The following is a 17,947-nucleotide window of genomic DNA, read 5'->3' on the forward strand; positions in this document are numbered from 1 at the left end:
ACTGAGGAGGACGGACACACAGAAACACAGAATTACTCATTTCATTTACAACTAGGAAAGCACTCCGAGAGCGCATACCTCCGCCAAGCAGTTACTTTCCATCGATGATCTTGCTCTTCCATATGGAGATCAGTGATTTCCACCCACTGAAAAATTGCCCGAGATCCCCAAATATAGAAGCCTTTGTTACGTCATAAACCCTCAGATGCGCGGCGCGCCTCACCCTAGCAGAAACTAGGGCACGCATATCCCCGTCGCGGGGTGCTGTAACATAACTTACGGTACCTGTCCGTGTGGGGTCGCTGCTGCAGTTAGGGCACGCACTTTAATGCGCGCATGCAAACCTCAAATACGCCCAGCCTGAACTCCCAAGTTCATTGACCCTACCTGCCAAAATATCAAAAATCCTTCATAAATTCCCCCAAAATTCTCGGATCATTACCAAAAGTTAATCGTTTGGTACTTGTGTCATTCTTAACCGTTCCTCCAAGTTTCATCCCAATCCGTTTTATACTTTTTGCGTTATTTTGCACACAGACAAACGAACGAACAAACGAACGAACAAACGAACGAACGAACGAACAAACCAACGGTAACAAAAACATAACCTCCTCCCTTGGCGGAGGTAATGAACAGGAGTAAAAACAAAATAATTGGTGAAGTTTTGTATCAAAACCAAATGGAGAGCTGCTCATCACCTACATCACAATAGTCGCCAGTTTTTCTGACTCTCTAACACCTTTACAGTATATATCTTGTGTGTGTGTGTGTGTATGTGGGGATGTGTGTGTATGTGGGGATGTCTGTGTGTGTGTATGTGTGTGTGTGTGTGTGTGTGTGTGTCTTTTTTCCCCAAATTTGTCACACATGTTAAGTTTCTGTTTTGTTGTTTGTTGTTGTTGTTGTTTTTTCATACAGAGCAACATAAAGTTAGGATGGAATTTCCCTTTACAGAGATGTTACAGTTCTGGTTGAGATGGGGATTCATCAAGTTTTAACTTTTTGTGACATAATTGGGAACCACCTATATGAAACATTAAAGAGCATATGATTCTAAGACAATTCAAAGTTTATTTAATGAAAACTGGTTTTGAAATGGGTGAGACATCCAAAAACAAAGTGGTCCTAATGAATGGTGGATCCCACTTTTTATAAGGACCACTTTGATTTACTTTGTTTCTGGATATCTCGGATATTTCAAAATTAATTTTCATCAAATAAACTTTGCATTCCTCTTAGAATCATATGCTCTTTCATATCTAATAAGAAGTTTCCCAGTATCTCACAAAAAGTTTAAAACCTGAGACCTCATCTCAACCAAAAATATACCATCCCTTAAAGGGATGCTGCCGGATGGGCTGAAGGGTCAAGAGGATATCTCCACGCATATTCACTTTCCATCCTATAAGATTACACTTGGTGCTAATTTTACCATTGGTGTTTTTCCCATTCAGGTGCACAATTTTCTTCACAAATACAAATATTCTTCGGAGGTTACATACTTGATTTTCACTTTTGCAATTCATTTTGCTTGTGCAAGGCTTTTATGCTTTGATATTGCATGAAACTATGCAAAAGCACAATCTATAGCAAATAATGGATATCTTTACCCGTGGAAAAAAAAACCAACAACTTAAGATAATAGGATGATACCATCACACCCAAAAAAATGATATGTTTACTCTATCTTGCAGCTGTAGAAGCATCACCTTCAAAATAAACTCATTGACGATTAGTTTCATGACAACTGCGAAAATTGGCAAACAATCTAATTCCATTTGTCGTCAATATTCAGATTTATATAACGCCTAAATAGATCCTTGTCATTTGATTGGTTGTTTGACACTGATCATTCGGCCCATTTCACTATGACACGTCATCATTCGTGCATCCATAGATTTGCTCCATTGCACGCACTCAGAGAGCCTGGCACACTATGCATGTAAAATGCTTGCGTTTGCAGTTGGTATGCGACAACCTGCTAGCGTAAAGCGCTCAGTGAGCACTCTCTCGATCTCAGATCCCGCATATTCTCTCCTGTTTCTAAATTCATAAAACATCAAACATCAAATGACGAGGATATATTTTAGGCATTATATAAAACAAATATTAAATTATAAAAATCTACACTAAATTATACAAATAATGAATGTTTTTCATTCGTGCAATGGACACAATATTTTATTTGGTGAAAGATGAAATTATTGATCCATTCAATTCGGCTGTACCTCGTTGAATGGATCATTTCATCTTTCACCTCATGAAATATTCTGTCCATTGCACTCATAAACATTCATTATTACCTCCGCCAAGGGGGGAGGTTATGTTTTCGTTACCGTTGGTTTGTTTGTTAGTTAGTTCGTTCGTTTGCCCGTGTGCAAAATAACTCAAAAAGTAGTTAACGGATTGGGATGAAACTTGCAGGAAAGGTTAATAATGACACAAGTAACAAACGATTAACTTTTGGTAGTGATCCGAGAAATTGGGGGGAATTTATGAAGGATTTTTGATATTTTGGCAGGTAGGGTCAATGAACTTGGGAGTTCAGGCTGCGCGTATTTGAGGTTTGCATGCGCGCACTAAAGTGCGTGCTCTAGTTTCTGCTAGGGCGAGGCGTGCGGTGCAGCTGAGGGTTTATGACGTAACAAAGGCTTCTATATTGGGAAATCAGGCGACTTTCAGCACATAATGCTATAAGTACGTATGGGTGGAAATCACTGATATCTCTATGGAAGAACAAGATCAGTGGTGGAAATGAACTGCATGCTTGACGGAGGTCTGCACTCTCAAAGTGCTTTTCTAGTTTGTATTATTTAGCGTAGAAGACTTAGAGGGTCATTCACAGCATTTGTTCTCTCCTTTATAAATAGCACTGTTGCAATCACAAGCAGGAATGTGCTCTTCATTCAAATGTTTCCTGAAAGAGCAGAATTATGCGCTGTTTACAGCATGAATGCTGGAGACACTATAACGTACACAGTGTAACATGACACAAACATGCAAAAGTGCACTCACCTTTGCTGTATTCACCCAGCAGAAGATGGTAATGACCCAGTTTGCAGTAGACCTTGGGGTCAGTGACCCCTTTCTTCTTGATCTGCTGTTCCAACTGTGAAATGGCCTGTGAAGAAGCCAGAGAAATAATAACAATTCTCTATAGAAATCACCAATATCACAAATAAAAGGAACAATGATTTGTAGTACAATCTACATACATACAATCTAACAGAAAGATACAGGCAATAACAAAAACTGCTCTAAATTCATCTGGGTGGTGTTTTTAAGATCAGCCATTCATTAAAATAGTGCGGTACATGTAAGTAGTGTTACAGCTGTACACTAATCATATTACAGATGACGCTGATGAACAGAAAAATATTTGCTCTTCATTTACGAAAGAAACAAATTCTAAAGCAAGAATGTTTCATTTAGTGGAGGCATCCAAATATGTAGCACTTTACCAGACAAATTAAATCTTCAAAACACAAGAGATGAAACGTTCTCCAGTTTCCCCATATAGTACTGTACAGCTGTATGTCATCAATCGTGCAACATCCTCTAACTTGTACCATTTCGGAGTCTTTCCATTTTGGGGGATGCTGTGCATGTTGAAAATGTCATTCACTTCCACATGTGCATTCACATCACGCATTATGCAAACAAGCAATAAATCAAGGCCTCTGATGGTACAGGATACAGCGCAGTATGCAAAAATAGAGAATATTTCTTCTAAAAAAAAAAAAAAGCAGTATCTATATAAATACATCACGCGATAATCAGCTACAGGTAAATATGATAAAGCGAGAGAAGAGGGAGGGGTCTACAAGAATGTTTTCGCAGAGGTAGGGTACCGGTGCGTATCCCCCTGACTAGTCAGCAAATGCATTGAACCCCCACCACCCGGCCATGAATTGGGCGGTAATAAAAAAGCAGAGAATGCTAAATGCCCAAATGAAATGAAATAGATAAATGGATGAGAGAGGCAGGCGGACAAAAAGGCACATGTTTGCCCCACTCATCCCTGATGCATCCCGACAGACGTCCCGGCACAGAGCACGCGGGGACAGGAAAAAAAAAAGAAAAAAACAGACAAGAAAAAGAGCCTCCGGGGATGTGTGCCATCATCAATAGAGACTGTGTGGGTCACCATTTTGTTTTCGCGTACCAGACATAGTTTCCGAGGGACGTACGCCGAGACTTTGTCATCACAAATGGCTAAATGATAAAAGGGCTTTCCAAATACGATGAAATAATCGCACTTGTGACACCAACACGGTTTCCAACCAAATCCACATTCTCTCCCGGTTGCCAACCAAATCCACATTCTCTCCCATCCCCAACCAGGTAAAAACAAGAACGCTTTGTACACATGCAGCAAGCATGAACTATGTCTATTGACTGCAATGTGGACTTTTAAAAACAAACCACATGGGTAGTATATTTAGTATAGGTAGTCTAAATCATGGTGACTAATTATGGCAAATCTTCATTCTACAATTATTTTGGTCTTGCTAAAAAATAATGGCAATTGATGAGAATAAAATGCACCACCATTTTCAAGTATAGGTCTTTATTCAAAGCCTACGCACCAAAAGTAGTGTAAACAAATTTGTACAGGTCAGAACCAGGCAACATTTCTAGTGCTGCTACTGAGTGCTTGGTAGTTTTGAGTGGTCATGGACAATGACACGAACAATATCATTTGCAGAGATTTTCTTTTTCTCATATATTTTGAGAGTGACTGTGATACAATATTGTACATGTAGGTCTGTCTGCTACGTGCCATGCAACGATACAGTGGCCCCTGCTTGATTGGAAGGGCTCAGGAGATACAGGTGTTCCAAGCGTTTTTCCCATTTTTGAAAGCAGGGCTCCCTCTGAAGCTGTGGCTGATATTGGCCCCTGCAAATCACACCACATGAAGCCCAATACGTGGGCATTACACTAAAATCATGAGGATGGTCCACGAGGGGTTTGAGCATGTCACTGCAACATGCTCGAAGTCTTGTGCAACATCCTCACAAGCCACCAACTTGCTACGCTGTACACAAAATCTTCAAGAATTGGTGACATGCTCAAAATATAATGAAATCAACTCGTAAAAAACATGTGCAATACTTGAAAAACATCATACTACTTAGAAATTTGTCCACAAAAACATGAGACAGGACATCAAACGTAAGTAGCACAATGGGGAAAAAGTGGCAAAATATTGATCACTACGTGCTCGTGATGTGCACTCCTCACACATACAATTTCTGCAATATTCTCACATTCAGAGCTTGCAACATGCTCAAATCAAGTTGTGGACCACCCTGAATCATGCACAATTATTTTACCTATACAATATGGATACTGTTAAAGGCAACAAGTACACACTGATGCCACAACACCCAGAGACAAATGGGGAAAGAAAACACACATGTAGAAGATGGCATACAGTGTAGCAGTATCATAGTTTGGGCACACACATCACTGGAATATACAAAATGTACACCTTTATTCATTACAATTGTACATTGTATGCTTGTTCTGTAAAATAAACCTCTTTGCAGTTCACATTGTATACAATGTTTGTCAAATAACAATGCCTACACATGACCCTACTAATTGCAAGCATTAAACATGTTTTCACTATATGTATGCCATCAGAGTGGACACATTGTCAATTTGTACATGTACACTGTGAAACTCAGGGGACAAATATGCTTCTTCTTTCAGTCTTTTTCTGACCATCTTTCATGAACTCTGTCTGGAACACAATCACAATGCATGTACAGGTGCATGCTGAGTGAGAGTATGGGCCACACATGGAGATGATGACTCTCCGCACTCTCAACTGAAGTGCATGGAAATGCACGTGAGTAAAACCTGACAGCACTCGATGCAACTGTTGGTACATTGCCACTCTACTGTGTAGTCCCACAAATTACAATGCATGTCCTGCTGCCTAACAGTAAATGTTTAGACTATGCAATCAGCAGTTCTATCTGTGACTGGTTAGAAAATAACCGCTCTGGTAAGGACACAAAATATCTGTGATTACAGTGAACTTCTTGGATGGAGTTTGACAAAATATATTGACATTAATGAGGGGCAATGGAAGGGTTTTCAGCTAAAATATATCCTGGTATTACAAAGCAATACAGTGTGTATGTGGTTCTGATTCAAGACTGGAAATGACAAGTAAAAGTGTATTTGCTGCATTGAATTTGTAGCACTCTGGAGGTGTTCCCTGTTTTAACAGTTCCCGAAAAAGTAGTTTCCAATTATCAGATGAGCACTCTTTTTAACCCATTACCATCAAAAGCAATCAGAGAACTACTTTCCCCTTATGAGGCAGTTGCATGAGCTTTCATTATGAATGACATTTGCAGGATACTGTATACGCTATAATTTTCGCGTACATAAATTTTCGCGAATTGCCGCTGTCACACATTTTCGCGAGTGGTTAAATTCGCGATTGGGGGACCAGAGAAAATATGAAGTGGCAAAGAAAGTGTGAATTTTCAACTTACTAGCAAATAAGAATGATACTAGATATACACTGCATGAAAAAGACTTGCCAAACTCTGCGAACTAGTAAGTTAGAATTCAACATTTTTGAAGCAAATTAAGTCCATCGCGCTAGATTTCTGACGAGTGGTCCCCTTGCGATAATGGATTGGCTCTCTACAGTATTCGTAAGTAGACGTGGACGTGCGTAAACAAGCTTAGCCAGTATGGTCTGTTCGGTAAGCCGTGACATGGTATACTAGTACTGAAATGTTCGTATCATCAAGGCAAGGGATTCATTTTGGAAGGTAATATTTTCGCGTGTTGTTAATTTCGCGAATAGCTCCCGACTCGCGAAATTCGCGAAAATAAAACCCCCGCGAAATATATAGCGTATACAGTATCACACCACTGAAGCAATGAGACCTGATCACATGACCGATGGCATGACTGAGTATGACAAGTCACATGACTCTACTGCACGACCCAGAAGATTTCATGATGTCTAGCATTGCTCATATAGCAATTGTGTCAACATTGACCAGTTGTACAACTTGCAGCCACCATCACCACCAGTTGCCCGGCCAATCACCGCTGATGGGCAAACACCTGTTGCACGTCTGGTTGCAGCCAGGCAGTCACACAACAGGCGAGCCATTAGTGGTGGAACGCATGAATTTGCGAATCGGTACAACTGGTTCAACATCACAACTGTGCTTGCATCTCAGGAAATATCCATCTCGCCTGGCCAACAACCGACCCTAGTTGCCCTAAAATAGTCACCATGATGTAATGTGATGGAATCACACCTTGATGCGCGATGCCAAACCACGTTCAATTTGGCTTTGATGAAGAGAGTAAAATTTACAAGCTACATGTAAATGGTACACTGTAGAGCTTTCCTTAAATTTGGATCTTTCATAACAAAGTTTAAGTCAGGGTTTCGAACGTTTTCCCAAAACAGCAATGTCATAGACAACATCACAACCAATTGGACAAGACGATGTCATGGCTCCACAAGTGTCCTATTGGCCGATTCAAACTTTGATTCAAACCATGGCTGATATTGATTCATAATGTTTCTCTCAAGCATGATTCTCAAATCGTGTTCAAACTCATTTCATGTTTCTCTCAAACACAATTCTCAAATCATGTCTACACTTGAGTTATACACTCTCACACAGGATTCTCGTATCATATCTCAACTCAATTCATGTTTCTCTCAAACAAGATACTCAATTACATCTAAACCTGAATCACATTTCTCTAAAATAGATCTCTAAACAAGTCTAAACTCATTTCATGTTTCTCGAAAACACAATTCTAAAATGCCATCTAAACTTGATTTACTTGGTATGTTTCTCTCACATATGATTCTCAAATCAATTGTCTAAACTTGATTCATCTTTCTCTCAGACACGATTCTCAAATTACATTTAAACTCGATTTATGTTTCGCTCAAACAAGATTCTCAAATCACATTTAAAAGTGATCCATGCTTCTCCCAAGCAGGCTTATCAATTGTCTAAACTTGATTCATGTTTCTCTCACACTCCATTCTCAAATCGGGTCTTATTAACTTGATTCATCTGTTTCTCACATACGATTCTCACTTCAAATGTAAGCTTGATTCATCTTTCTCTCACATACGATTCTCAATTCAAATCTAAACTTGATTCATCTTTCTCTCACACACGATTCTCAATTCAAATCAAAACTTGATTCATGTTTCTCTTAAACATGATTCTCAAATCACATTTGACGAATCATGGTCCAGAGATGTTTTTCAGTTTAGTGATCACGGTGATTTGCTCGATGCATTATGTACACATTTGCATTCTGAACAACGTTCATCTCCAAAATAGTGAACAACTTAAAAGACAAAGTTTCCCTTGACCCTGTATTCACTTCCTCTATGGCAAGGATACACGTTTTGTACCAACCTTGAAAACAGTATTCTGAGGGCCGAAAAGGTGTATTTTTGGTGGAAAACAGTGTTCTGACCTTTCGTGCAAGAGACATATGTGGATTTAATTTTGGGACAAGTAATTTTCATGAAACCTGCATTACATGTATTTTTTTTTTTTTTTGGGGGGGGGAGTAAAAAAAATATAGTGAAAAAAAGTGACAGCATCTCTTCATGGTATGCGTACACATTTAGTGTATTTTTATCATACAAGCAAATGATGAAGAGTATTTACAATGTACAATTGTGTATGTTGAATGGACAAGCCATGGAGTTTCTGACACAGCTGCTGTATGAAATGTCATTAACAGTTGGCAAGGATTCTTTTGGTGTTAATACGCTGGATAACTCTGTCTGAACTTCAAGAAATCATGATAAGAAGCACGACTTGGAAACGGGTTAATTTGTAAGTCTGAACACCCTCATGGACAAGAAACAAAAAGGTGTGTGTGTGAGAGAGAGAGAGAGAGAGAGAGAGAAAGACACCATGTCAACATGTGAGTATTCATTATATTTTCCAATGCACAGCATGCCTGTAAAATTCAAATTTCTGAAGTTACACTGTACATGTACAGTATGTTTATCTTTTTTGAATGTATGAATATCAGTATTGATTGCACATTAATTTTTGTTCAAAATGTGATATAAAACAATTTGTAAATTTCTTTGTTTTTGTTGTCATTAAAATTATTGTTCATAGTATAAAGCCAATAAAGACTGATAAAGAAACAAAATGTTGTCGAAAAGAAGAATTACCAAAGCAGCTGTTATGACCCAATATTTTGCAGTAATGACCTCAGTACTAAAGATACGAGTACAGCCGTATATAATGGAAGGATCAAATATGAATCATGCCAACAGCAATAGTTGAATGCACTAGACTGATTTTCATTTTGTTGGGGAATAGCCCACTTTTTCAATAGAATCAGTAAATCGCTGAAAAAATCCACACACATGTCAATGCACGGTCAAGCCTAACTGTCATCTGGTTACCCATTACAACTTTACACACTACTCTTGACAATGCATGGGAGCAATGACAAGCATGGATTGTGTACCGTAAACATTGTCCATCTCATCACAAACGAAATGAAAGTATGTCAAGAAAACAAAAATGTTTCCATAAAGCAAACTGAGGACAATACACTCATCTGTTTTCATTGTATGTTTGCTAACAAGTCTCTCAGGTTCCAAAAGAATGATATGCACATTATGACCCCGTTTACAGCGCGGGGCTGGGCCGAGCCACGGCCGAGCCCAGCCTCAATTGTGGGGCCGAGCCCCGCCAAATTTGTCCATTTACACTGCCGGGCTCGGCCGCGCTTTTAATAAAAACCTGTGGCGCTCTGCTTGTAAACAAACGCAATTTGGTATAGTCTGGTTTTCAGACCCTTTGCCAACTGGATTCCGTGGCGACGAAGTCGCCATTCGTGCAAAGGCCTTTGCCGAAGGGAAAATCCTTTGCAGGACAAATCCACCTTAAACTATACTAGCTTTCGACGTTGAGGGGGTTAATATCCTAAATAGCGAAATAGTACGGGCAGAGGGTTTGGAAGCCAGACTAAAATTGGCCCCACATTTGGCCCAGTTTGCATTTACACTGAGAAAAGGCCGGGATTGGCCGTGGCCGAGACCACCTCCAGAGCAAGGCCAAATGCGGGGCCAAGCATTTGGCCTTTTGCGCGTTTACACTGAAGCAGGGCTGGGCCGAGCCGCGGCCGAGCCTCGCACTGTAAACGGGGTCTTGGTTGTATCAGATGAATTTTGTGTGAGACCCTCTTTTCCTCACTGCATATTATACGCTGCAGGATAGTGAACCAAACTAGAGCAGTATAAGATACCAACAATTTTTTTTTAAAAAGGTCCGACTAGAGATTTCTATTCAGAAAACAAAAAAGGTCTTAGTCTCTGTACATAATGTATCTATCTGTAACGGACATTAGAAGAAAAAAAATATAATTCACTGTCTGAAAAATCATACTGCGATACACCTTACTTGTGTATTTTGGGACAATTTTGATCCTGTTACGACACACACAGTCCTCATAAACTCCAGCCTCAGTACAATCACAGGCATTAGAAAAGTTAACAGCTCAGATACAAATTGTACATGTACTCTCAGGCCCAAAGTCCTATTGTATTTGTACTGTTTTCAGAGCATGTCCCATGAATGATCCCCATAAATGTTGGACTACAATGCAATCATCTGTGCGTGTCAAGTATAAGAGAGAAAAAGAAAGAAAGGCCTGGAACAGGTATTCCAAGAAATCCCAGAGTCATGCAACAAGTACAATCCTGCCATACGTGGGCGTATGTGCATCACACACACACACATCATGCCTCCATTGAAAGGTCCTGAACAGCATACTTTCACAGCATTCCACTACATCGTAAATATGAATTAAACTAAGATTCCATCTAGATCTACACTGTACTTTTCCACTTTCCATCCGTGATTCTCACAAACTTTACATACCGTACTCAAAATAAATTGCCTCCCTCCCCCCATCCCACCCCTCCCACACACAAAAAAAGAAAGCAGCATTTACAATCTGCAATCTAATCAATTCTTATCTTGTGGTAAAAACCTAAATAAACCCCATTTCACCACAAAAATAAATCTAATCTATTACTGGTTATGGAATGAACAAGATGTAATAGACGAGTGGAATCTTTGACAGCATCGGCATGATAACGTGAAAACTACAAAATATTTTCAGAGATAATGATTTGTTTTTAATAATCTATGCCCTGGCATACCTTGCTGTCTAGAACTTAAAGGCGCATAGTCCTGGTGGTTGCGGTGGCGCTGTTGATGATACTACCGATCACCGTTTAGGCGTTAGCATTGATACGAAGATTGCCGAAGCTAAGATGTCATTAAGAGTAAAGCGCGTAGGTGTTGCTAGGTAACATTGCCTTCGTTGTCTTCTCTGCGCATCACGCAGTCTGTAGTAATGCCAGGGTGCGTGCATATGTGCTTCTAGTATGACATCACAAAAGAAGTTTGCTAAAGCTGTCATCCCCCTCAGCCGAATCATGAGTCGAACTGTGAAAGAACCACTGACTACAGTGGATCGGACTTCTTCGGACTCGGGGAAATGGGTCAAAGCGTAAGCGCTAAAGGGAGTCAATAGCGTAGGTCTCTATGTAGGAAACTTGCGCCATGCGCCCGTGTGCGCATTCGACTAAACCACCGGGACCATGTGCCTTTAAAAGTTTGAGAAATACAAACACATTATTCAATCGCAAGAGGAAGAATTCATGACTCTTTCACTTAAAATCATTCAAACTTTGATTGACATGTGCCCTTTGATCGTGTCGTGAGCCAAATTAAATCATGACAGCAAAGTCCTCTCACATCAGTTTGCAAGAAGAATATTAGCGAATCTACATGTATGTGGTCAGAGTGTGACAAATCTACATTAGGGGTCCTGAGTTAAGAATTGACGGTGAAGTATCGCCATTCAATCTTGACTTTTATCCCATGATATACAAATTGCATTTAACAACAGCTCCCACCTACACTGTATTTTATGAGAGAAGTAATCATACAACAATATTTCTCTCGAGCTGTGAACTTGATATTTTCAGGAAAATAAACAAAGATTTGTCCTAGGATTTATGAAAGATGAATCAATAAGAATTTGTTAAGTACATTTTTGTATTCAAACATTTCCTGGACATAATTCAAGAAAGTGCTTGCTTCTACACCAGTCAGAGATACTGTAGGAACATCTTTTAAATCTATTCCTTTCCTTTTATATTTGTTTTCATCTCTCTGGCAAGCAAAATATCCTTTCAGACCATTAAAGAAATAAAATACACTAATTTACAGTCACAATGAAAGAAAAACTGCAAACTTTGCTCATGTTAATTTGGGCAGCTGCTTACTTATTTGTAGCTACCACTCTGTTAGACTGATGTTCTGTAGCATTGTACTGGTATCGGGCATACACTAGTGTACACCTGTATACAATGTTATCCCAACTCTCATTCTTTTTTCTTTTTTTAGCACTGCTTTAATTGATAAAAGAAGGAAAATCATGAAGGGCAGAATTTTCTTTTTGCATTTCAGAGACATATTTTCCTTTATTTCCTCTACCAAGTACAAATTAGACTCTGCTAATGCACAGATTTCATAACCAAGCACAAGATATATCAGAAAAAAAGTACATTGGGTTGATATTCAGGGTCATTACTGGCAGCATACAATGTAATGGAAAAGCTTGCTGTATAGTATGTTATAAAACAATACATGTAGCTCTCAAGTTGTGTGATATACAGTAGTTTCATACAGTCTGTTGTCAACACTCTTGAAAATCTATTTTCTATATTGACCCTGGCATTATGGCTCTATACAAAGACAAAAAGGGACAGCTTGATGTTCCATGCTGTCATGATCACAATTCCTCATGACAGAAACTCACTTTTCATGGCACAGTGAAGGGTCCATTACTGACCATGAATGCAGAACACAGCCTCCCATCAAGACTTTAGGTTGGTTTTCCTGGCATTCTTGTCAAATCACACTGTAATAGATACACTGTACATACACAGTGTACTACACTCTGTAGCAATCCGGTCTTTAGTCATAGAACACTGTGTCAGGTTTATACAAGGTCCATCAATGCGGCAGATATGAAACAGAGTGATTAGTTTTAAATCCAGATCAGCGGATCAGGTAGTCAGCTGAGTACAGTCGTATTTCTCAGTGGGAGCAGTACTGTACATATCCTATCAGATTGCTTTAAATCCATGTGCACACAAGCCTGGGGCAACTGTAACTCACTGCAGGGTTTGAATAGTGACATGAATGGGTGCTTGCCAGCTAAGCCCACATGCCCACTTGGACAAGAGAGAGAGAAAAAAAATGTGATACAATTGTACTCTTCCCACGGCTCAGATAAAAGGTATCGATCTAGATGTTACCAAATGTCATTTGGTAGCACCCTTCCAATGGAATGTTCAGCAACATGACAAGTCTTGAGTAGTATCAGGGTCATTGTTGCTTTGGATAATTATCTGATATACCCAATTTGATATCTCGATATAAACTAGAACACAGTCATTCCTCTCTGATGACGGATACACACAGTTCAAGATTCAATTTAACTTTCACCTTAATCATTTTAGTTGAGCTAAAATTTGATGGATTTGCAAATTGGTATTCACCTTCACACCCGAGTCCCCTTTTCTATGAAAAGGGGACTTCTGTGATGACTGAGTTAGAACTACATGTATGGCGTAAATGCCTTTTGGTGCGACATTGACACCTGAGTACACTTTGTGTAGTTGCTGTCTAGCAGCGCTAGAGTAAAAATCACAAATATTTGATTGTGCAATTGTTGTAAACTGGTTTATCACCAGGGATTCAAATCCAATAAACTTTATGAACTCTGGCAAACAGAGATTAGCGAATGTAAAAGTGGCACTGCTATGAGAATTATCCAGAAAAACAAGAAGTATGGTAGCACTGAAAAAAACAATGATAGTATCATAAGTCATAACAAAACATGGTCATGTTAAATTTAGCATCATAGCATTTATCATCCAACAAGATTTTGCTCTGCATGCCAATTTAACTTTAACCCATTTACAGTGGGATGTTGTGCCATGCCAACCATCGCAGCATCTTGCCCAAAATACACACTGTATGGCAGACATATACCCGAGTTCAAACCAATATCTACATGGATGCATGAGCTTTGATGGTAACATTGAACAATATGAAATTTTCATGTACATGTACACTGAACATAAATTTGCAATTTATTAATTTGACCTTGATTTCTGACCCTGATCTTCATCAAACCTATCCCCAATTTGCCCATTAAAATTGCCTTGTCCCAGTTTAGAAATGTACTATACTCTCGGACTGAATTTCATTAGAAACAACATCCCAGCAGTTTTAGCAATTAGAGTCTGACCATGACCATCAACAGATCTACCCCTAACAGGGAACAACTAGATTGCCTCATGACTACAAGCCAAAGCATGGTTTGATCTACACCATACACCGGATTACAGTTCAAAATAGGTGAATTGCTTGTAGCTGACAAATTCTACTTCACTATATTTCACAATATGCACCCTTACTGTTTGAATATAAAAGAACTGTGACCTGTATTGTAAGCTTGACTTTCAATACCGTACTCAAAACCAACATCCCATTGTTCCATATTTGAATGGCTACTAAAAGTAAAGTCATACATGTAGGTATACACACATTACCAAGTACTGATGTGATACCTCAAGATTTCTTTGTGTTCATGATGTGCAGACCTCCCAACCTTTCTGACTGAAAATTTTGGGATGATTTGGCTCAAAAGTAGGAAAGAAAGAGCAGGTCCCATTGGAGTGTATAGTAACATTATCCAGAAAAATAGGAAACTCCTGTTGAAACAAGAGCTGGGAATGGTCAAAATTCAGATTCTTTCCTCCAAATCCAGTATGATTGGGAAGTTTGGATATATCATGACTAATTATACACTACAAATTGTAGGCAAGCATACAGCCTGAGTGAATGCATGATGCAAATGAGAATCAATACTAGCCGTGTGCGAAACAAAATGGCCTCAATACCGAATTTTCACCTGGAAATATTAAGGCTACTGAAGAAATTTAAAAAAAAAAATCAAAACATTGTAGGGAAACCCACAATTACAGGTCAATTACATGACTGCCTAAGTATTCTGAGTACTGTCTACATTGTCTTTTAAAATACATTCTATCATTCTCCTAGCTAAAAGAAAGGCTTATAAATTTGATCCAATCAATGAGAATTATCTTTAATGTACAGGAACTAATCTTTATTCAACTTTTAGCAGCCAAGCATGATAAGACGTTATCAAGTCTATCAAGAAAACTTGAAAATTGAAATATTTTGACAGAGAAATGAAGCTCACACACGTAACATGACAAACCAACCACTTTTGTGTCTTGGGAAAATCTTCAGTATCATCTCTCTTTATAGCTACAGTAAATACTTACTTTCATTGACTGGGATTACTTTTTTTACTCAGATTAGTTCATGATGTGGATGAGTCAGCAGCTGGTCTGAGGTACCATAATACAAGTTCCTACTACACCAAACACTTGCAACATTTATTCACATTCTATGGTATTCTACAATGAGTTCAGGCTCAGCCAACGAATAATACTTTCAGCCAACGAATTTAAATGAGTGGAGTTCTCTGCCAGCGAATGTGGTCAATGCCCCTTCAGTGATCACTTTCAAGACCAACCTTTCAACGTTTCAGCTCCACATATTACATGTAGACGAAAATGCTGAGAGCACAGAAGAGAGCCAGACAAACAGACAGAAAATAACACAGAAAGAAAGGAAAGGAATGGAAAGGAATAGAAAAGATGAGACTTGACAACAGGAGCAAGAACTGGAAGCCCGGCTGCCGTGACAACACTGTAGCATTCTTCCAGAATCTCGGGTAAAGGTAAAGTTAAAGGGTTTTGCTTCTAGGTATGGTTATGACTTGCACACTGGTGCTAAGTATGTTTGCAGTTTCTGCAACAACAACAAAGAAAGATGAAATAAATACTGCCTGCATACCTATCAATAGTGTCATATGACAGCAAAATTGGAGACCATGACTGTATATTTGCCTAAATCATATTGCCCACCCTACCCCTCCCCATCAAAAACAAAACAAAACAAAACAAAACATGCATCTGCATTTGCTGTAATAATGTAATGTTTTTCACTATACCACGAGTGCCTTTGGCTTAACCAAAGAAGCAATGCCGTATCGAAACCATAACACATTCAAATGCTGCAGCAAAGATTCAATTCCAGTCAACTATCCTTGCAAAATAAAGAGGCAACAAAACCAAGATAGAGCCTGACCATTTGTCTGTTTCAGATCCACCTGGCCTTGCAATTTTCATGTGCTACATATACTGATATTAGTTTCTTCTCAGAATGACATGTACACATGTAGATGAGAAATGATGTTGTGTTATAAAGTAAATCTACTTTTAAAGGATCTACTGTACACAATACGGATCAGCACCCACACCAAGGTTCCACCTCATATGCCAAGATTCAACCGTGTGCAAAATCACAGGTTTCCACATGTAGCAGGCGGTCAAATTTTGGACAGTGTTGTGGTTGAATCAGTGGGCAACTTGCGGCAAGTGCACTGCTCATTAAGCATGACAGTGAACACAAGACTAATCAAAATGATGCCACACTATATTATAAAATTACACCCAAAAAAAGAAATTAACTGAGAATTTACATGTGTCGGTTAACAATTTGATGTCTAACATATTAAATGTTAAAATTCTAGCAATGACAAGTTGAACTAACACTATGACTTATTTTACTTATGCTACATGATTACTGCCCGGCAGCCATTTTGGAGAAGCCAATTTTCAATTGCCTGCCCTTGATTCAATCAGCATAGCCATATTGAACATTAATATTTTGCTGAATTAATATAAATTAGATTATGTTTTATTATGACAATAAATCATTACTTCAAAGTTCCATAGCAACTCTGGTAACATTTGCCAGATTCTTCAGTCTCGGTCTTGCGGAATACAAATCTGTCGGCAAAAGTGGCCCAACGGAAAACAACGCATCCATTTGCACTGTGCAGGACTAAGCAACTTCACCCATGTACCAGGGATCGGTATGGTTTGCACAGTTAGGGCGTTGAGCCTCGCCGTACACACAATACTCGAATCCCATACATGTTGGTGCGCGCTGTTTCTAATCCCATTCATAACAACGTACCTTGTTCAGCATGGCCTTCTTTTGGGCCCCGTCTTCCCCTTCCGTGGTCATGAATCCGAAAAGTCGGCTGAAATACAATGAAAAATAAATTATGAACGAGAAATTTGTAACACTGGTTGAATTCCCAGTTTATTTCAAGCTGAAAAATGAAAATGTGCAGTCAGTTTTGCTCACCTATCGTAGGCAGTCGACAAGTCTACTTCAGCGGGAATAGGAGCGTTCGAAGTCATGACTTCTCCCACTTGTTCGGACGTCATTTTCCAACATTCTACCGCAAAATATCGACAGTCTACATCTTCATGGCCTTCTGGAAAGCTGGAACATGGTGAATTTCACAGCGGCTTGCTTTCAAGAGTAGGTCAAAACGGGACGAAGTTGCAAAGTTGCGTACGGGATGCTCCGAGCGAACTCCTCAACTCCCCATAACGCTACGTGCGTCCACGCTCTATGTGTATAGTGTACCTAAAACCTCTGAACGTAGCTCGAGCGCTTTTCTAACGCGTGTGTGTATTGGCCAGCGCTCAGTCACATGACCGACTTCATCTCGGGGATTTTGTTGATTTCTCGTGCGGTTTGTTGAAAAAGTCACCCTCAAACGAGGGTTTCCATTTTCTTTTGTTCTTCAAGACTTCCATAAAAGCATAAAATCATATTTTACTAATGATATGAAATCAAAGCCTAACGAGAAAGAACATACTTTGGCTCTGTTGACAATAACAAGTTATGCA

At 39.2% G+C, this 17,947-nt stretch overlaps 1 protein-coding gene across 1 annotated transcript in view; it reads right to left on the reverse strand.

Moving 5' to 3' along the window:
* The window catches only part of LOC139740396 (histone demethylase UTY-like), a 145,416-nt gene extending 127,766 nt beyond the window's left edge, over window positions 1–17,650 (reverse strand). The window contains exons 1-3 of the mRNA XM_071650988.1: window positions 17,394–17,650; window positions 17,220–17,286; window positions 3,016–3,121 (exon numbers count right to left, since the gene is read on the reverse strand). Coding sequence (XP_071507089.1) covers window positions 3,016–3,121; window positions 17,220–17,286; window positions 17,394–17,476 — 256 coding nt within the window. The 5' untranslated portion in view covers window positions 17,477–17,650. The remainder of the gene's footprint in view (window positions 1–3,015; window positions 3,122–17,219; window positions 17,287–17,393) is intronic.
* Window positions 17,651–17,947: the final 297 nt, after the last annotated feature.

This window comes from Diadema antillarum, unplaced genomic scaffold, assembly GCF_040938485.1.
Source record: "Diadema antillarum isolate AM-2024a unplaced genomic scaffold, OU_Dant_1.0 seq00000853_RagTag, whole genome shotgun sequence".
Lineage (NCBI taxonomy): Eukaryota > Metazoa > Echinodermata > Echinoidea > Diadematoida > Diadematidae > Diadema > Diadema antillarum.